Source organism: Cucumis melo, chromosome 9 (assembly GCF_025177605.1).
Source record: "Cucumis melo cultivar AY chromosome 9, USDA_Cmelo_AY_1.0, whole genome shotgun sequence".
Classification (NCBI taxonomy): Eukaryota; Viridiplantae; Streptophyta; class Magnoliopsida; order Cucurbitales; family Cucurbitaceae; genus Cucumis; species Cucumis melo.
The window spans coordinates 1,436,809-1,457,680 of record NC_066865.1 but is presented as its reverse complement, the minus strand read 5'-3'; the positions used below and the strand labels follow the sequence as shown (position 1 = coordinate 1,457,680).

The 20,872-nt window shown below is 31.6% G+C and overlaps 4 protein-coding genes across 4 annotated transcripts; 3 read left to right on the top strand and 1 right to left on the bottom strand.

Moving 5' to 3' along the window:
• The first annotated feature begins 9,140 nt into the window (after nucleotides 1-9,140).
• LOC103498585 (protein NSP-INTERACTING KINASE 1) lies at nucleotides 9,141-13,414 on the top strand. Its single transcript, XM_008461231.3, has 11 exons — nucleotides 9,141-9,662; nucleotides 9,845-9,977; nucleotides 10,123-10,194; nucleotides 10,268-10,411; nucleotides 10,513-10,584; nucleotides 10,688-10,747; nucleotides 10,822-10,919; nucleotides 11,043-11,192; nucleotides 11,341-11,682; nucleotides 11,800-12,179; nucleotides 12,805-13,414. The coding sequence occupies exons 1-11, from the start codon at nucleotides 9,554-9,556 to the stop codon at nucleotides 13,123-13,125; spliced, it is 1,881 nt and encodes a 626-aa protein (XP_008459453.1). The 5' UTR covers nucleotides 9,141-9,553; the 3' UTR covers nucleotides 13,126-13,414.
• A 671-nt stretch (nucleotides 13,415-14,085) lies between these two features.
• Nucleotides 14,086-15,695, top strand: LOC127150997 (uncharacterized). Its single transcript, XM_051090181.1, has 2 exons — nucleotides 14,086-15,186; nucleotides 15,450-15,695. The coding sequence occupies exons 1-2, from the start codon at nucleotides 14,473-14,475 to the stop codon at nucleotides 15,609-15,611; spliced, it is 876 nt and encodes a 291-aa protein (XP_050946138.1). The 5' UTR covers nucleotides 14,086-14,472; the 3' UTR covers nucleotides 15,612-15,695.
• Nucleotides 15,691-17,495, top strand: LOC127150996 (uncharacterized). The gene is made up of 5 exons (XM_051090180.1): nucleotides 15,691-16,012; nucleotides 16,101-16,166; nucleotides 16,245-16,634; nucleotides 16,722-16,817; nucleotides 16,909-17,495. The coding sequence occupies exons 1-5, from the start codon at nucleotides 15,710-15,712 to the stop codon at nucleotides 17,464-17,466; spliced, it is 1,413 nt and encodes a 470-aa protein (XP_050946137.1). The 5' UTR covers nucleotides 15,691-15,709; the 3' UTR covers nucleotides 17,467-17,495.
• A 543-nt stretch (nucleotides 17,496-18,038) lies between these two features.
• LOC127150995 (uncharacterized) lies at nucleotides 18,039-18,876 on the bottom strand. Its single transcript, XM_051090179.1, has 2 exons — nucleotides 18,770-18,876; nucleotides 18,039-18,681 (listed from the first exon to the last, which is right to left on the bottom strand). Exons 1-2 carry the CDS (start codon nucleotides 18,827-18,829, stop codon nucleotides 18,091-18,093), a joined length of 651 nt encoding a protein of 216 aa, XP_050946136.1. The 5' UTR covers nucleotides 18,830-18,876; the 3' UTR covers nucleotides 18,039-18,090.
• Nucleotides 18,877-20,872: the final 1,996 nt, after the last annotated feature.

Below are 20,872 nucleotides of genomic sequence, written 5' to 3'. Positions count from 1 at the left end.
AACTTTTCAAACTCCTTTTTTGGCCATTTCAGACCTTTAAATTTTCTATTGGATGGATTGTTATGATGTCTCAACATAAAGAAGAAAAGAAAAAAAAAAAAGAGGTTGGATTTCCCAAACCATTATCTAAGGAATTACCACAGTTTTAGTTTTACATCAGTTCATTATGTATTTATTTTGCCGTTGGATTAGCAATTTGTTCAACGGAGAAATGAAGACGTGGTCCTTGTGTATGATTCGATACCGCGGAGTACATGGAAGGGTGAAGTAGAAATTTTAGAATTTTAGGGGTAGATTATGAAGTCTTAATTTTTTTAAAAGGTCCTCGGACATTTTGACTTACTAAGTATTGTAGGATCATATAGGTTATCATGTGAGATTAGTTGAGATATGTGTAAGTTGGTCCAAACACCCCTGACTTGATTTTGAAGATTGGTTACTTTGTTTAATTACGGTTATGTTTATCATTAAAAGTATAATTTTAGGACGTAAACAAGTTTTGCTTTCCATTTTAAGTTCTAACAATCATATCTTAAACATAATCATGAAGGAATTAAATTTAAAAACTAAAATGAATTAATATAAGTATATAAATATACCTAATTTCCAATTCTGTCTTTTTCAAGATTTTGGAGGGGAAGTACTCAATATTTGTAAATTTGAGTAAGGTATATAGTCAAAAAGTAATTGAATTATATTCGAAGGAAAAACATAATATTTATCATTTTCTTTTTCTAAAAAAATACGAGAAAATTAATTTCTATTTCTTAAATATTCCTTTGGAAAACTATCCGAATTTTAGATTTATTATAGAAATTAAATAATTAAAAATAGAATGTACCCTCAAAATGAACGTTTAATGCCAACAATTTGGGGGATTAAACACAATCTAAAAAGCCAACAATTTGGGGGAATTTGCTCAAATTAGTGCATGAATTTTCCAAAATCTTAGGAAAATCAGTTCTAGTAATCAACTTTGGCCAAATCAAAGATAATTGCTTCCCTTATAGTGAAACCAAAAGGGAAAAAGAAAAATGATAGTAACAAAAAAAGATGACCATAATACCATATCCAAAAAATTTGAGTGGTGTTTATATGTTTGAAAAATGTAATGTTTTTGGGAGGCAAATTACCCCAACAAAAAAGGGTGTTTTAATTTAATTGATTAAAACATTTTTTTTTTGAAAAAAAAGAAATGAATGGATCAAACTAAACCTTTGAAAAAGTGAATGGAAATGGGAATGAATTTTGGTGGTTCCTTTTTATAGAAAAGAGAAAAAAGAATGGGACACCATATGTTCCCTTCATATATCCCTTTTCCCTAACCCATGTCTTCTCTAACCAATCCTCTTTCATTATCTAACTCTTTTCTCTCTCTCTCTCTCTCTTTCACTTTTCTGTCATCAACTTTGGTACACAAACACAAAACATATCATAACAATGGATCTTTAAGCTTTTTTTTTCCCTCTTGTTTTCATATTTGGGCATTGTAGAAATGCTACACATTCGAAACCCTCTAGTCTTTCAAATTTAAATTGTATAATGTGATGTAATTTGAGTTTAAGAGTAAAACATGATCCACATGTGAATGAGAGAGATTTTTAACATTTAAGAGATTTGAAATTTACAACCTAAACTAACTTCTTTTTTTTTTTCATGGTTCGATCATAAGAACTTTTTAGTTACACATGCTTAACAAACCTGTGGTGGTTTTGTGATGATAACTTTTTCCTATAAAAAAGTTCAAGTCAAGCAAAGAACAAACATGCAGCGTTGTTAGGTTGCAATGAGATGTTAGGGCCATCGAGTTTTTACTTTCATATTTTGGAATTAGTTAAGGTTTCGAAGACCAAAAACATATTACTTTTGAACTTAAAAAGTTAAATAAAAAAAAAATTATCCTTCCAATAGAGGAATGAAAACATCATTATCACTTTAGTGCTTGAAAACACCCACAATCCCAGCATCTTCAATGACCTAATTCAAATATATTCATATGCATGCCATAAAATCTTCCAACCAAATCCCACCAGAGAAAAAGAAAATTAGAATTCTTTTTATCGTATCCTTTAGTGCAACAATATTCTTAGATGAAAGATCGAATTTTTTACTGTTAGAATGAAAAATCGTAATTTTTACAATCGAACTAAGTTCAACGTTACGTCATGACGTAATGTATGTGTTGTTTAAGCTTTTAGATTCGGAAGCCAAATTGCTTTGAAATATTTTACAAACAATGTGGTTCCACCCACCTCCATTTCCCTCTATAATTTGTTCAATATTTGTAATTATTTCCTACTCATTTGCTTTACCCCACATTTTTCCCTTCATTTTCAAAAACCCCATTTGGATAATAATAATAACATTTTTTTTTTCTTAATCTTCTTCTGCTGTTTTTAAGGATAAGAATGCTCCATTTTTGCCTCCTTTTGTGGGATTGAAAGTTGCTATTTATTCTTCTTGCTGTTTCATTACTATATATATATATATATAGACACACACCATGATATAGTTTAATTATTTCAAGTCTTTGTCACCCTTAATTTAAATTTAAGTTGAAAGTTTGAGAAGTAGTGGAGGCTAAGAATTCAAACCTTTTAACTTATTTGACTTTGAAAATAGAATTGGTTGATTATTAAGTTTTGAAGGTAGTTTTTACTTTGGTTCATATTTTATAGGTTTCAAAATGTTATTCATTTAATTTTTATATTTTGAGCAACAGTTCTTAAAGTTTCAAAATGTTACAATTTTACTCTTAAGATTTAAGTTTTGTTTCAACTGGGTCTTTAAGTTTTAAGACTTTTATCATTAAATACTCATTTTTTTCGTCTTTAATTAAGTTATACTATTTTTTATAGTTATTTAAAGTTGATTTCAACGAGTATTTAAAGAAAATTTAAGATGGAATGTATTTAATGAACAGACTCTAGCACATTAAGATTGAAAGTAATGATGCTAATGAGTAATGACTAAATATCACAACGTTTTTTTTTTTAATTGATTAATAGAGGCTAATGATTAAAAGTGATTATTTAACCAAAACAAATCAATATCAAAAAGCGTAAATCTTGAAACCTAGTGACCAAATTAAAATAAATGAATATTATGAAACTTAAAAGAATAAATGTATGACATGTTATGAAAACCAAACAATCCCAAAACGATCATATTGTTAAAAGTCGTGGGTGGTCTCTTAATTAACTATGTTTGTGATGTAAATTTGTGTTTAATATCGATGATTGTTATCCTAATTTGTGTAATAATAATTGAGATTGAAATGAAGTTAGATGATATATAGTTTAGGGTGGTCCCTTTAGCATTGCATTGCATTCAACATATTTCTTCATCAATCACTCTCACCTTTTACACTCTTATACTCAACATCACAACTCTAAATGTTACCAATTTTACTTTACTTACATATTTTTCTTTTTTATATATATTTTCAAATATGACGAAATAAATAAAAAAATATTTACAAAATATAACAAAGTTTCAAATTATATTACTATTAATGTCTAAACTTTACTATATTTTTTATAAATATTTTCGGCTGTTTTGTCATTAACAATAATTTTCATTTATTTATTCATACATAAAATTTATTTAAAATGCGTTTGGATCATCACTAGAAAAAATATTTTTCAATAATACATTTTCTTTTAAATTGGTTTAAAATTTAAACATTTACTTATTTGGTTAGATCTTTTTAGAAGTGTTTATATATATAATTTTAAATTTTAGTTTTGAGTGTTTTTTTTTAAAATGGATTGCTTTTCGATCTCATTTTTTGAAAATGCAAATTTTTTAAAAATGATTTCTTTTTTCAAATTTAAACGCTTCAAAAGTTAATCCAATTATACCATCAAAATATGGGGTTGCTGAATACGTTTGAAAATTTTAATTTCGTACATAGATATACTTATTATTCTTTTTAAACAAATTAAATATTTATTCATATTCAAGTTAATTGCATTTTATTGCTTTTTTTCATTACATGTTTTCTTTTTCGACTAATAGGCACATCGACTAACTCTTTGTGACCGTAAAATTATCGATATGTCGATGAAATTTTAATATATCATAGTTAGTTTTGAAATTGTTTTCTTTCTTCAAAAAAGGAAAGTTATTTTCATAATTTATTTGCTTTTTTAGGAAATTCTATTCTTCATTTTTTTTCTTTTTTTTTGAAACTATGTTTCTTTAATAGGATAGTGATTCTTTCACAAAAGAAAAAAAGTAATAAAAAAGTAAAGAGCCCATGACATTTGATTTAAAGTATACAATAATTATTATTATTTTTTTTTCCCTTTCAAATACAAATGGAATAGTTGATTAAAGTCACAAGTTCTTAATTACTTTAATTGCTCACTTTGACAAAACTTCACTTCTTCAAACCCAATTAATCACATTTGTAATCAAGATTTTTATTTTAAAATAAGTGACAACAAGATTTTATTCAAATAATATTTTACACTAATCTTTACGCTTCTCACATATTAGTATGTAAAGATGTGAATATCGATATTCTAGTTAAATTTTAAGATATATTGATGAACATTATATCAATATTGATTGATATTTCTATAAATATAAAAATTTATAAAATTGTTTAAGTTAATAATTAAGTTATTTTTATTACCAAATTAAGTTATAAATTCTCAAAATACGTCAATATAAACTCTAAATTACTGATTGTATCGATTCAAATCCTTAGTTAACGAAGATTTTAGGATTTTAAATTGATTTGTAATGTGAAGGCAAGAGTTTTAGGTAATGATTTTGCAATTTCAAACATAGACTTAGAATCTTTAGAATTATATATGTCAATTTAGACCCTTTTTTTATTTTTATTTTTTATTGTGTGTAAATTGTAATTAGAGGCATATAATTGAAAATTGTTTTGGTGGAAGAAAAAGACAATAAAATGTGAAGGTGTTTTTGGAGTTTTTGGGAACTTAATCTCTTTGTACACTTTTTTGTCATTCTTTTATTAAAGTTTTGTGTTCTTTTCTTATGCTTAGGTCCATTCTACTTTATTATATACATTTTTATTTTGTTTCATTTTTTAGTATATGCTTTTTGGTATTGGTGGTCCTCTTTAATTTTCTCTATCTATCTATCTATATATATATATTCCTTAAATTATGGTGTTTAGTTTAATAATTTCAATCCAAAACCTCACATTACCTTATTTTTAACTCTACTATAAACATCATGAAGTCATAAAGTCAATTTAGGTAATCTTCTCAATTTTTTTATAACCATAAAAGAGTCTATGATATTTATATGGACTAAGTTCTACTTCCCTTTAGTATTAAGCGTACGGATCAACTTACGTATACTTCAACTAATCTTTTATGAGATAATCTGTCTGATTTTACAATATTTGAGTGTCAAGAAAACTCGTAGGAAATTAATTTTTAGATAGGTGACTACCAAAGAATTATTATGTTAAGTGAATTTTAGATAATTGTAGCTCCCAGTAGTAATTCTAGGATTAATAACTAAGCGTATAACAATACTCTTTTTTAAAAAATTGTAAATATAACAAAATCTAAGAATTGTAGACTCTATTACCGATAGATTTCAATTAGTTAAAAATTATGTCACTTATATAGTTTTATTAGTTTATTAACGACATAATTTATTAATGATAGACTCTAATTAAAATTTTAATTTACATTTTACTATATTAAAATATATGTACTTCGATGCTTTGCGTCATTATTATTATACTTTCAACTTATATTATTATTATTATTATTATTATTATCCAAAATGAAAAAGATATATAAATTTTCTAATTTTATTTAGCATTGATGATATTCAATATTCACATATAGTGTTAATATTTATCCAAAAGTGAGGGTTATTTAAGGAATTGAAACCTAAAGGAAAAATAGACAATTGCCATAAAATAAAGTAAAATAGGAGAAGGGGGAATGTTATAAAAATGACAAAATAATTGAACTTTTCTTTGAGAAAATATTCCTTATGTCTATATGTTATTCATACATTATTTAAGTATTATTGCTTGAAAATGAATGAGACCTTTCAACCAAATACACTCATGAATTTACTCTATTTATTATTTTCTTTAAAAAAAAATATATGAACGTATGAATCACCTCTAAAAATTTTGACAGTACTAATCAATTGAGCTATGTTCATTTTGACTTTCACTAATAAATTCAAATCTTAATTTATCATTGTTTTTCTTGTCAATAAAGGTTACAAAACATCAAACAAATTTAAATGGTAACAATTATAATAATTTCACAAATGAATAACGTGTCGCATTGATATTATGAAAAAAAATCAAATGAAAATATATACAACCCAAAAAATATTAATCAAATTAATCGTTCACTTGATAATATTTTTTCTTATAGTTTTCATTTAAAAATAAAGTTAATTTTACTTTAATCTATTGTTTTTTTCTTTCATCACTATCTAAATTTTTTTAAAAAAATTTAACCGATAAAAATAAAATTTACCACGAAAAAATAAAAAACAAATTGATTACCAAACTGATTTAAGTTAATTTATTTAAGATTAATTTAAAGCAACTCATAAAAGAAAAGGTTCAATCACATTTTAAACTTTAAAAAATAATTAAAATACTAAACTTTTAAATATTTTATGTTTAATAGTATATATATATATATATATATATATATATATATATATATATATATATATTAAAAAAGTACACATTGAAAGAAAAGAAAGAAGAAAAAGCAAGTGTATATAATAATAGGCATATAGTTCGCATTTTATAGATGTAGAGTATATATATTTTCAAAATTTAAACAAACACCTACAACATATAAACCACTTTTTTGCTAACCATTTATGATTTTACTTATTTGTTTTTGAAATATATTCTTATTCTCACAATATATGGTTTACTCTTCTCTTTTTTTTAGATCTATGAATAACAATTTTAAAAACTATACGTACATTTTGGTTTTTAGATCTGATTTAGTTACGAAAAAGATTATTAAAAGTGGACTACATAACATGCAAATTTAGAGGTAATGGTAAAGTTTAGATGTTTAGTTTTTGAAAATTGTAAAGCGATGTCATCAAAACGATATTTAGTGAACCATAAAAATTATTGGACATTTTAGAGATCTATTAGAAAAACTAAAAACTACGACAATGTATTCGCCTCTTAATTATTGTAGTATTCTTATTCAATCATTTTCGATTAAAATTATCATATTTATCTTCATATTTTCAAATTTGTTCAATTTTAGTTCACATACTTTCTATAGCTTTTAAATTTAGTCCCTCAATCTTAACTTTTACAAACTAAATAATACTTATAATTTTCATGCAACAATATAATATGTGAATACATTTTAAAAATCTTATACATAACAATATTTTTTCAAAAAAAAAAAACAATAAACTAACTAAATTAAAGATTTATTGGAAGTATATAAGCTAAAATTGTATAAATTTTAAAATACAAAATCCAAAACCATATATTAACCTAATTTTTTGTGTCAAACACATTTATGTAAAATTTTTGAAACTTTTGGCTTTTCTTTGAAACGGTAGACCGAGAGAATGAATCGACAGATAAAACAGAATAGCCTAATTTAAACTATAATCGTAATAAAATAAAATGAATTGAAGTTTATAAAGAAAACAACATCCAAAGGTAAAAAAAGGTAAAGTGATAGAGATTCAAAGAAAGAAAGAAAAAAGGTTAAAAAGATGAGTGGGGACATGGAAGAAGTGCAAAGATGATGATGAAGAGAGAAAGAACAATATTACACACTATTCATTCATATCTATAATTGAGACCTTCTCTTTGCACGCCGTCCACAATCATCACAAACACTATTTCATTTTTTTTTTTCCTTTTACATTTAAATACTATTTTTATCCTCGTGGTTCACCCTACCATTTTAATCTCTATAATTTTAAAATATTCATTTTGGTGATGTAGTTTCAACTTTAGTTCATTTTACTTTTCAAACTTTCAAAATGTGATTGTCTCGAACCTCTAGAAGAAATTGAGTAGGAATGAAATCGACCGATAAATATATATATATATATATATATAGACAGAAGATGAAGCTTTGGAACTAAAATGAAGTGAAATTAAAAGGTTAAGGAAGCAAAATAGTATTTAAATATCATTATCATTATTATTCAAGGGAGAGCATTACAAATAATATAAAAAAGAGAGAAAAATGTCAGCTTTTGCTTTTTCCAAAAGCACTTTTCTTTTTCAACAGTTTTGGTGGAATGACTGTCTCCTACACTTCATTGCTTCTTTCTCATACAAACCTACCATGTGTAATTCTTTCTCTTCCCCACCCTTTAAAAAGCACTTCACAATATTTCAAAATTCTCTTTCTTTCTTTGTTTTTTTTTTTTTTCTTTTAGAAAAAAGAAAAAAAAAAGATGAATTGGGTTTTGTAATTATTTTGATAGTGGGTGACCAACTCCTCCATAGCCTTCTTGAGATTCTCACATTCTCCATTTTTATGTACATATGGTTTTTTTTAGAATTTTGCCCAATGGCCAAACTCAAAGAATGTTTGATTCTCACATTACCCATTGTCCTTTCTCACCTTCATTGCCTTTCATTCTCTTAACTGACTAATAACAAATTTGCTCAGAGATTTGTTCATCATTTCTCAATCAAATCTTCATATAGTTTTACTCACCCATTAATCTAAATCATCTAATTTTTACTGGGTTACTGTCTTTTTTTTTTTTGCTGTTATTCTCTCAAAGTGCTTCATTGTTCATCCAACTTGGTAAAAAAGGGAGCTTTTTTTTTTTTTTTTTTTTTTTTTTTAATGATATTAGGTGAATTTTCATTTTATTTCACTTACCCATGTATCAAAATCTTGTATTTTTAACTGGGTTGCCTTTAGAAAAAGAAAGAAAGAAAGGGGGTTTTGGAGGATTTATCAAGAACTTAGATTTGTTCTTCCAGTTTGCAGTTTTTGAAAGAAAGAAAGTTAAAAAGAAAGGAGCTTTTGAAAATTCTTTTGTTTGTACTTGTTTTACAAGATTAAGAATAATATGTTTTAAGGGAATTTATAATTCACATGGCACCTCTTTTAAAAGCATAAGACATGATTAAAGGTAAAATAATGCTGAATCTCTGTCCTCTTTCTTTTTTGATTTATTTTAATCTTGAAAACTTACATGGATTTGGTTTGTTTTGTTTGATTCTTTTTAAGGCTTTTCCATATTATATTCTTCAAAACTTCTTGTCTCAAATGACAAGCATGCTTTGTTAGTGCCACTGCTGCCCACTGCCACCAAAAGCAAACTGCTCTCTCCACCTCCATTTAGGCTCTGACATTACATGATTTTTGGTTTAATGGGAGATTTCTGCCATAAAAACCACAAAAATTGCTTCTGATTTGAAGATTTTCTCATAAAATAACCACTCCCTTTTGAACCTCACCCTCTTTTCTTCTTCTTCTTCTTCTTCTTCTTCTTCTTCTTCATTTGCAATAGCTTCAACCTTCTACTTTGGCTTTGTCTCTGGTTTCTTGTACATGAGCATTTAATGGGAATGAAGAGAACTGAGGCTACTGTTTCCTGTCTTGTGGCTTCTTTATTGATTTGGGTTTCTTCAATAAATGCTTTGTTATCACCCAAAGGTGTTAACTATGAAGGTAAGTGAGAGAAAAAAGAGACCAAAATGAGGGGAAATATAGGCCTTAATTTGATTGCTCAATCCTTTTTCTTTTTCTTTCTGTAAGATGGGTTTGTCTGTTTAGTTATTTTAAGATGGGAAAATGCGGAAACTTTCATGCGGGGAAATGGTTTTTCATTGTTTCATTTTTTTCATTTTCAGTTCAAGCTTTGATGGGTATAAAAGCTTCTCTTCAAGATCCCCATGGTGTGCTTGAGAATTGGGATGGGGATGCTGTTGACCCATGTAGTTGGACTATGGTTACTTGCTCTCCTGAGAGCCTTGTCATTGGCTTGTAAATCTCTCTTCTCCATCTTCTTCTTTAAGAATTTGAACTGAAAATTTTTGTAAGTGGAGATTGGGGAAAATGGAGAAAATCCACCACCGAAATTCTCTGATTCATTTTGTCTTTCTTTTGGTGGGTTTTGTTCGTAATGCAGAGGAACCCCAAGCCAGAACCTGTCTGGAACTCTTTCTTCAACCATTGGGAATTTAACAAACCTTCAAATTGTGTAAGTTGAAATGATTGAAAAACAACTCAACAAAATAAATCAGTGGGGAAAGTGATTTGTATTTGCTCTATAGGTTGTTGCAGAACAACAATATCACAGGTCCAATTCCACCAGAGTTTGGGAGGCTCTCAAAGCTTCAAACACTTGATCTATCAAATAATTTCTTCACGGGGGAAATTCCTTCTTCTTTAGGCCATTTAAGAAGCCTACAGTACTTGTAAGCATTTTCCTACTATGCCTTTTGCTTTTCTTTTCTTTTCTTTATACCGCTCTCAAATGGGTTTAGTTTAATTTGGTTTGATCATCCATTGATTTTAGGAGGCTTAACAATAACAGTCTTTCTGGAGCAATTCCAATGTCTTTAGCTAACATGACACAGCTTGCCTTTCTGTAAGTTCTTATCTTTTCAAATTCACCCATCTTTGATTCATGATGCTGGTGAAAACTTGCTCTTGAATTCAGTTTCTTATGCTGAATTTGTTTGTTAATGCAGTGATGTGTCTTATAATAACATCAGTGGACCTCTTCCTAGATTTCCCAGCAAAACATTCAAGTATATCTCTCTCTTTCCTCTGTATGTGCGTTTTCTAATGAGATCTCACTCACATAATCTTTCTGATATTGCAGCATTGTTGGGAACCCTCTGATTTGTGCAACCGGGTCCGAGGCCGGTTGCCATGGTACAACTCTAATGCCTATGTCCATGAATTTGAACAGTACGCAAAGTAAGGTTCATGAAAACACATAGTTATTTACAAATTCCTTCACACCTTTTTGAATTCTGTAGTTATTGTTATAAGAATTCGTGCTGTGGTTCTATTGTAAACCAATTCTCTTTGCTTTTTTAGCTGGTTTACCTGCTGTGAGATTGAAGAGTCATAAAATGGCCCTTACATTTGGCTTGAGCTTAGCTTGCCTATGTCTGATTGTTCTTGTATTTGGACTGTTCATATGGTGGAGAAGACGAAGCAATCGACCTACATTCTTCGATGTAAAAGGTAAATTCTTTGGAGTTTTGCATTGTTTTTTGTTGTCATGATTGCTGTTAAATTCTTAACTTTAAACTTGAGTATGGATTATATTATCATTCTAATCTATGTCCAGTGCATTTTTCTCTGGATTTAATGCCAATAACTTCGATTGTAGACCAACAACATGAGGAAATTTCGCTTGGAAATTTGAGAAGGTTTCAATTTAGAGAACTTCAGATAGCAACAAACAACTTCAGCAGCAAGAACATACTAGGAAAGGGAGGTTTTGGAAACGTTTACAAAGGAATTCTTTCGGATGGAACAGTTGTAGCTGTTAAGAGGCTCAAAGATGGGAATGCAAGTAGAGGCGAGATCCAGTTTCAGACTGAAGTTGAGATGATCAGCCTGGCCGTGCACCGTCATCTCCTCAGATTATATGGATTTTGCAACACACCAACTGAAAGGCTTCTTGTTTACCCATATATGTCGAATGGAAGTGTTGCATCACGTCTCAAAGGTAGCCATTTTAAGAGCATCGATGAAAAGTCCATCTATATATTTGATGCTTAACTGTATTGCAGCCTATAATATTGAATGTCTGACATTGTACGAAAACTATCGGTTTCTTTCGCAGGAAAACCGGTATTAGACTGGGGAACAAGGAAGAGAATTGCTATAGGAGCTGCTAGGGGATTGTTATACCTACATGAACAGTGCGACCCAAAGATAATACATAGAGATGTTAAGGCTGCAAACATATTGCTTGATGACTACTGCGAAGCTGTCGTTGGAGATTTCGGGTTAGCAAAACTTTTGGATCATCAAGATTCTCATGTCACTACTGCTGTGAGAGGCACTGTGGGACATATAGCTCCCGAGTATCTATCCACTGGACAGTCGTCTGAGAAAACAGATGTTTTCGGATTCGGAATCCTACTCCTTGAACTGATCACAGGGCAGAGAGCCCTTGAATTTGGCAAAGCAGCTAATCAGAAAGGAGGCATTCTTGACTGGGTAAGCACCACCATAGAAAAATCATACAAATGTCTCATCTTCAAATTCATCTTAGTTATCATTTGATTCTTTCTAGAACTTTCATTCCTTCTCAAAGTTATCATTCAAGAGGGTGGAGAACACAACACAATGGTAACGAGCCAAATGCAGTATGCCTCCACACATGCCATTGTTATCATGTTCCTCTCTCCATCTTTCAATGGTCCGTGAACCAAAGGAAGTTCCTAATCCTAAAAATGATTCGGTTACATACCGATTTAAATGCAAAGAAATGGTTTGAGCATTAGAAGATGAAAGTGAATGACCTCGAGTTTGATAGAAATGGTTTGAATCTATTAGTTAACTCTCCAAACGACCAAGCACAATATCTCACTAAACATATTTATTTGATTTACGATATTGGTCCCCAAGATTTTGAAGAGTGCGCGATATAAACTCTCTAATTCCACTGGTACATTTGATTCAATATTATCTAAACTTCTCTCTAATAATGGAATTGATTAGTTCTCCTTCATCCATAGACATAGCTAACACACTATTAGTGAATCATGTTGATTTCTCTACCGTCTACCTTTTTTGTTTATCTTCGATTGTTGGTTTCTTAATAAGTTCATATTAATTACAGGTGAAGAGGATTCATCTAGAGAAGAAGCTCGAAGTGTTAGTGGACAAGGATCTAAAAGCCAACTATGACAGAGTTGAACTAGAAGAAATGGTCCAAGTGGCTTTGTTATGCACACAATACTTACCAGGACATAGACCAAAAATGTCAGAAGTTGTGAGAATGCTTGAAGGAGAAGGACTTGCTGTGAGATGGGAAGCTTCTCAAAGAGTTGATTCAACAAAGTGCAAACCCCATGATTTCTCTTCCTCAGACAGATACTCTGATCTCACAGATGATTCTTCATTGCTGGTTCAAGCCATGGAGCTCTCTGGTCCAAGGTGAAAAAACCCTTTTTTTCAAAAATTCTTTGGCTAAGTTCTACCAGTTCTTGAAGAGTTTAGTATATTAAGAAAATTTTCATAGATGAAGTTCTTTTTTTTTTTTTTTTTTTTTTTTTTGTTCTTCTTGGGGTGCATAGGAGTTGAAAGTTTGTTGTAACATATTAGCATGTTGAAGCTCTACAAGGGCTTTGTTATTTTCTTCCTCCAATTGTATAGGGCCGTTTGATAACAATTTTGTTTCGAAGTTTCTGTTTAAGAAAAATTATGCCTACAGTATCTACATTTATGCCTATGTTTTCTTTGTTTAGTTTTTCATATTTCTCTTTTTAAGTCTTTTTGAGATCTTAGCCAAATTTCAAATTACTTTTTATGAAATTTGGCTACGATTTCAAAAGGCGATTAATGAAAAGTGGCTAATGTATAAGCATAATTTTCAAAAACAGAAAATGAAAAACAAGAATGTTATCTAACGAAGCTTGGGTTTACAAGTCGTTTGGATAGATTTCTTGCTTATGATAAGAGCCAAGTGTTTAAGTTCCGAGTAAAGAAAGAAAAAAAGTAGAAACCCTAATTTTGCAAATTATTTTAAAAACAATCCTTCTTTTTTAAAAATGGACTCTAATTCATCCCTTAATCCAAAATTAAGCAACTTCAAGTACCATTAACCCAAAAGAAAAGAAAAAGTGTGGCAAACAAACTTTAGAGAGTGATGGAAATAAAATGAAACATTGGGTTAATGCATATATATATTGGCTACTGCCACTACAATTTTTTTAATGTAATAAAGGGATTTTATAATGTGAATTAAAATTGTCTAATTTTACCTTTTTTTTTTTTTTTTTTTGAATTTTTACAAGATATAGGGCCTATGATCTAATTTGGTGTGAAAATTGGTTTCAAATGGGAGTGGTTAAAGGGTTTATTATTCCTCAACTTCTATGGGAAATTGCCAAAAATAGGTTAAAAAAAGAGATTTAAATGAATTTTGGGACAAGTTTTCAAAAGAAAGACTTTTAGGACAATTTGGGTGTGAATAGACAAAAATGCCCTTCATTAAATTTCTATCGCTCTCTATTGATTGTTTCGCCTACCCACGTTCGCTTTCCCTTCTCTTTCGCATAGAACACCTGAAGTAAAAAAAAAAAAAACATCTCCTTTCTTTGGCTTTTCAAATTTCCCGCTCTGCTCTTCGAAGATACTCCGACTGTTCGTCTGTCGTCGGTCCTCCAGTGCATTTCGTCGCTTCTCCTTTTCGAACCTAAGAATCAACTTTGAGCGTGTTCTCTTATTTCAGTGAGTTTTATCTGTAACCCATTTTCAATATATTTGCTTTTTCTTGGCTTGAATCATGACATCGACTTCAACATCGACCGACGGACCCTTCTACAAGATTAATCCTTCCCATCATTTTTATTCCCTAGTAAGCTGTTTGTCTCATTTGGAAAAGACAACACATAATATTAAGGCCAAACTCAAACCCGATCAATTAGCCTTATTTAGGAAAACAAAGTTTGGGCACTTTTTGGACCTAAATATTGTCTTCAATGGGCCACTCATCCACTACTTACTGTTAAGGGAGGTGGAAGATGAAGGAAAGGATTCTATAAGTTTCCTACTAGGGGGCGTTGTTTGTACTTTCGGTAGGAGAGAGTTTAACATCGTAACTGGACTATGGGGTCCTAAAGAGGACTATATTCAGTTGGGTGGGAACAGTCGACTGTTGGAGAAGTTTTTCAAAGACAAGGACTGTGTTTACGTTAGCGACTTAGAAGATATATTTTTGGAATACGAGGGTGATGACGATGATATCGTCAAATTAGCTTTAGTCTACTTTATAGAGATATCTTTGTTGGGAAAAGATAGGCGAACCAAAGTGGACATTGGTTTTTTGAAGATTGCTGATGATTGGAATTCATTTAATAATTATGATTGGGGTCGGATTGTTTTTGTACGCACGCTAAGTGCATTGAAAAGAGCCTTGGACAAGCAATATGCCAAGGGAAAGAAGAAATCAACACAGACAAAAAAATATACTATCAATGGATTTCCGCATGCATTACAGGTATTTGACTTCTTACTTCTTACTTCAAAACTTTAAAAAGATCGTTTAGTTATTTGAAACGATCGTTTAGTTATTTTAAACGATCGTTTAGTTATTTTAAACGATCGTTTAGTTATTTAAACGATCGTTTAGTTCTTTTTAACGATCGTTTAGTTATGTTAAATGATCGTATAGTTGTTTTCAAACGATTGTATAACCACTTGTTTATATATCTATATATATCTTGTGGCACTTTCTAAACTTGTTTGTCAAATGTGGAATAGGTTTGGGCATATGAGTCTATACCAACCATCATTGGATGTGGTGTAGATAAAGTAAACGATCATGCCATACCACGAATGCTGAGGTGGGTGTGCCAACAATCACCAAAGTCCCAAACTATAAGCCAGGTGTTTGACTCGCCAATGGTAAGTAGCAAGCAATAGTAACTTACTTAAGGATCGCGTGATTTTGTGCTTATTTCTTTGTCCTAAATACATTTGCCTTTTTCTATTTGCAGTTTATAATTAAGGCGGTCATTGAGATGACACCTGAAGAGGAGCAATTGAAAATTGCTTCAGGTGAACTTTTTGAAAACTTCCGCTCATCTACCATTATTCAGTCGAAGAATGGTGGTTCAAAAAGAGTACGAGAAGTTGTTAACGATGAAGATGAGTTGAAAAAGAGTAAGAAACAGAAGTCCAAGATTAAGATGAAAAAGGCTATTCGAAATCTCCAAGATCGAGTAGCGGTTGTTGAAGGCCAACTTAATACTATAAAATCCGATATTGACGAATTGAAGGGCCTGATGTCAACCATATTGAAGCACATTGGACTTCAAAGAAAGGTTAGGAATGAAACTGTTAAGTGTATTCACGTTAGTTGTTTCATATTTGGTAACCATGTTCTCGCTAATTCATTTTGAGGTTCCATAGGGTGACGAAGGGGACCACAAGGTGTCCGAAGGCTTGGAGGATGAACACATTGAAGTTAAAAAGAAGGTTTGGTTCCATGTTCATGCTAATATTGATGTTTAATTTCTATCATTATATACACTAATGCATTATGAGCTTCCATAGGGTGACGAAGATGTGTTGGAGAAGAAGGTTGATATTGGTTTAGAGGAGCCAATAGATGTCGTTGACGATGAGGACGTCATAGAGATAGAACCATTTCTCACTCAACGACCACACGTTCGGCCCGCCCGTAGGAAGCGTGCAAGTGTTTACCTATCAACCCCATTCACAACTCTACCTAAACGGTCTCTGACATCAACCACCAGCACCTCTGAGTCTGAAGCAATTGTTTATGATCCTATGCACAAAATACTTGACGTCCATTTAGATAGACTTCGAGCGTGGATTACAGACAAGCGTACAGACGATGAGCTGCGTGAAACCTTTCATGGGAAAAAATCGAAGGCTTTTTTCAGAGACTTGTTTATGTGTCGCCGGTGGTTGTCGGATGAGGTATGGGATTATCTTATCATTTATGCAATTATAATTTTATCATTGTTATGGTTCTATACATTTACTGCTTACTTTTGTTTGTATTAGCATTTGGATGCACTTTTTCTTTTCATTCGCTTGAAGATTAAGGCAGCCGGGATACCTTCTTCTCAGAACTTCACAACTGCGGACACAATCTTTATGGTTTGTAATCGTCTCGTTACTTTATGTATGTATTTGCGTTTGATATTTGTCTTTCGGTCTGATATTTGCGTTTGTATGTTTTTCTTTGCAGCGCATTTTAGTTTCGAAGTGGCCCCTATACAAAGAATGTATTAAAGAGAATCGCCCGTTTGACTGGGACGAAGAGTATAGGTTGGTTGACTATGTTGTCGGGTCAAAAGTGGACTTCCAAGATCCTTGGGCAAGTGTTGATTACGTTTACTCTCCATTCAATGTCCATGGCAACCATTGGGTTCTATTATGCTTGGATTTGGTAAGTTGTCAAGTGAAGGTATGGGATTCGCTTCCGTCACTTACAACTGCCGAAGAGATGACAAACATATTACTGCCCATTCGACAGTTGGTGCCAAAGTTGTTAGATAGTACTGGCTTCTTTGATAGGAGAGGTAGATCATCGACATACAAGGAACCTTGGCCAGTTGTCATTGTTGACCCAATTCCACTTCAACGAAATAATTGTGATTGTGGCGTATTCGCAATTAAGTATTTTGAGTACATAGCTGCTGGTGTTGGTTTAGATACATTATGTCAAGAAAACATGTCATACTTTAGAAAACAATTAGCATTTCAAGTATGGACCAACCAACACTCCTATGTATTGAAATATTAACATAAATCACAAGTATCAATTGGCTGTTCTATTATTGTGTATGTTGCATTTCAATTAGTAGTATCGATTATTCTCTATGTTGCAAAACTACTTGTAGCTAAACGATCGCTGAATTTTTTTATGATTTTAAGAATATCGTTTAGACTTTACCAAACGATCGTTTAGACTGTACCAAACGATCGTTTAGACTTTACCAAACGATCGTTTAGACTTTACTAAACGATCGCTTAATATTTTGACGTTTATTAAGAAGATCGTTTAGACATCGTTTATTAAGAAGATCGTTTACACTTACCGAACGATCGTTTAGACTTTACCAAACGATCGTTTAGACTTTACTAAACGATCGCTTAATATTTTGACATTTATTAAGAAGATCGTTTAGACATCGTTTATTAAGAAGATCGTTTATACATATGTGCGCGATGAGTATTTCTCTACACGAATATTTTGTGATATGTATCTAAACGAATACAAATATTAACTCAAATATTCTTTCTCAATTTTGGTCGCGTTTAATTGAAAATATCACAAAGTATTTATTTTATAACAAAGTTTAAAATTATAATATGTTATTCTCTCTATAAAAATTACATAAAAAAATTATATAAACGAATACAAATATTAACAAAAGTATTTATTGGCCCAAAGTTCCAGCACATATTGTTGTCTAAACAGTTTCATGTTTGGCACAGTTAGACAACCAAGGTCACTAGCAGTTACAAGGCATTCAACAAATTTGGTACAGAAAATTCCACAATCCAATGAACGCCCTTTCTGTAATGTGGCCTTCGATCTGCGTATTGGCCAAGGGCCATATGTGAAACGATCTGAATGGAGGTTGACTCCAATTGCAATCGCGAGTGAGGCAATGCATCGTGCAGGCATTTGAAGAGCTTCATCAACAAGTTTCTGCTCAACATAATTTGGCATTGAGTCGAACACGTAGATCCTGCATTTTCTCATATCAGCTGCAATAGCCAACCAGTGTTCTTTTATGTTGATGCAGGTAATCACGTAGTTGACATCTCCCCACCCTGGTATGTCGTTGTAATCACCAACAGCAGTGTTGAAATAGTATTCGACATCTTTTTCTGTCCATATACTTAGGTGTGCTGTTGGGTCTGTCCATTCAGCTTTCTTATTATCTGGTGTCACCAGATGAGTATCAAAAATGTGGTTCCAAACAATGCAGTCTGGTTTATTGATTCCAGTCTTCAAGAACAAGTCAAAATTTAATCAGAATATAATGATGCAGTTTAACTTGTATACAAAAAAAAAAAATTAAAGAATAACAACTTACCAGAAAAGAGGAATGTAATATTCTAAAAGAACGCTTGCAATGGTGCTTGAGATGCAACATTTTATTCTGCAAGTGGGCGAATAGCAGATCCAATGTCTACAAAGAAAAAATAAACGATCGTTTAATGAATGAAAGGAGAGGATAAGCGATCGCATAAGAAATGTACATGTGATCGTTTACGTAGTAAGCGATCGTGTAATATTAACTTAACGATCGTTTAGTTAATAGAAGCGATCGTTTAGTTAATAGAAGCGATCGTATATCAAAGTTATACGATCGTTTATCTAATGTATGATGAAAACAAATTTTACCTGGACCAATCTCTCCAGCATCTGCTTCATTTCATACAGCTCCAATGACTGCTTTGTGATTGTGTCATCCATCCTACAGACTATAGAAGTCAGTGTGGATAAATCCTTACGAACTTCTTTTATTTCCTTCTTCAGTTTCTTGTAGGATTTTGAATGACTTCGTTCTTCTTTGTCATTGGACTTCTTTGATCTGAAATGTTTCTTCTTGGTGATTGGATGCATTTCAGACTCCTCAGCCACTGTTTGACTTTGTTCCCTTTGGGGTGAGAGTTGTTCTCTTTGTGGAGATGAGTCTGATTGCTCCAATGATTTGTTGTTCATTGCTCCAATGGATTCATCCTCCTCCATTTGCATGTTATCATCCCCTCGAATTCGACTCTCCATGAAAGCCTTCTCTTGGGTTGACATCTTGAGTTTAGGTTGAACAACAGTCTGCAATGTAATTGTATTATTGGATTGTGTAATTATATTAAACGATGACTGACAGGTTTTACTTACATTTTTGTTGTCGAATATGTTATTCTGCAGCATTTTGTAAGATGGAGCTTGTGTACAATTCCATCTCAATATCCTTGGGATTAATCCCTTACTGTTTCTTGTGGCCAGGTGCTCATTTGCGGTTGAGAGTACTTCATAAGCCCACACCTACAACATTTAAACAAATATGTTAAACTTTGATGTTCAATTGGCATTTACTTAAAGTGTATGAAGAAATAAAAATCACCTGAAAAGCAAGGACGTAGCCTTTGATGTTATAGTATGACACTGCTTTGGAACTTCGTGTCTTCTTCAGCTCGTATGCTTCTTTTTTGCCTTGGAGACTTGTCTTTAAACTGTTGAGCAGACGAGTGTAGAAGAAAGTTGACCAATCGAAGCTTTTAAATGCTTCTTCATCATCAACTCTTCCCAAAATGTCCATGTCAAACTGTGTTTTCTTATCCTTCCCGACCATCACAGTTTCTATAAAGACGGCCAAGGCGACCTTCACAGCATCGTCATCATTTGTAAACTCAAAATTCTTGAAAATTTCCTCAATTTCCAAGCATGTTATTACTTTCTTATTTTCTGATCCGAATAGAAGACTTTGCAGTCGCTTGCTATCGCAATCTTTCTCCAATGGATTGTTTGTTGGCCACAATCCAGTTATGATGTTGAATTCCTTTTGGGTAAAACGGACGTTCTTCCCTAAAACCGAGAAACAGATTCCATCTGCGTTACCGTCTTCAGGTATCTGCCTCAGCAAGAAATGATGGATCAACTGGCCGTTGAATACCATGTTCACATTCAGCAATGGACCAAAAATTGTTTTTTCGAACATTTGCAGCTGGTCCTTGGTCAGTTTATCCTTAATAAGACTGCCAATCTTGTGCACTTGGCATGACACAGTGGCAGGGAAATACTTTTCGCTAGGTACAGCCATCCTGAAATGAATATAATATATTGAAGACAGAAGTCGAACCCGAAACCCTAAACGCTTCACAATAATAATATAAGAACACAGTGATAGTTTTTGAAGACAGAAGTTGAAACGTTTGAAATATAAACAAAGGAAAAGTGTAACGTTATAGTAGGAAAAGTTCGGGAAAATACCTTTTAACGTTGACGAAAACTATGGACTGAGACAAAAATGGTCTGAGAGAACAATGGACTGAGAGAAAACGAAGGTGTGATCAGTGCGGTTGTGTATTGCGTAGTGACGAAAAACGAAAAGTGAGAAGGCGGAACGTATATATATATCGGTCGTTTTTACCAAAGGGGCAATATTGTAAATTCGCATACTTTTTTTGAAATG

Excerpts from the sequence above, each read along its gene's own strand:
- LOC127150997 (XM_051090181.1), top strand. The coding sequence starts at position 14,473 with ATGACATCGACTTCAACATCGACCGACGGACCCTTCTACAAGATTAAT. Across the intron at positions 15,187-15,449 it reads GATTTCCGCATGCATTACAG|GTTTGGGCATATGAGTCTAT; the intron begins GTATTTGACTTC and ends AATGTGGAATAG.
- LOC127150995 (XM_051090179.1), bottom strand. The coding sequence starts at position 18,829 with ATGTTGCATCTCAAGCACCATTGCAAGCGTTCTTTTAGAATATTACAT. Across the intron at positions 18,682-18,769 it reads TATTACATTCCTCTTTTCTG|ACTGGAATCAATAAACCAGA; the intron begins GTAAGTTGTTAT and ends TTGTTCTTGAAG.
- LOC103498585 (XM_008461231.3), top strand. The coding sequence starts at position 9,554 with ATGGGAATGAAGAGAACTGAGGCTACTGTTTCCTGTCTTGTGGCTTCT. Across the intron at positions 10,585-10,687 it reads ATGACACAGCTTGCCTTTCT|TGATGTGTCTTATAATAACA; the intron begins GTAAGTTCTTAT and ends TTGTTAATGCAG. Across the intron at positions 11,683-11,799 it reads TGTTGCATCACGTCTCAAAG|GAAAACCGGTATTAGACTGG; the intron begins GTAGCCATTTTA and ends TTTCTTTCGCAG.
- LOC127150996 (XM_051090180.1), top strand. The coding sequence starts at position 15,710 with ATGACACCTGAAGAGGAGCAATTGAAAATTGCTTCAGGTGAACTTTTT. Across the intron at positions 16,167-16,244 it reads ACATTGAAGTTAAAAAGAAG|GGTGACGAAGATGTGTTGGA; the intron begins GTTTGGTTCCAT and ends GAGCTTCCATAG. Across the intron at positions 16,635-16,721 it reads GCCGGTGGTTGTCGGATGAG|CATTTGGATGCACTTTTTCT; the intron begins GTATGGGATTAT and ends TGTTTGTATTAG.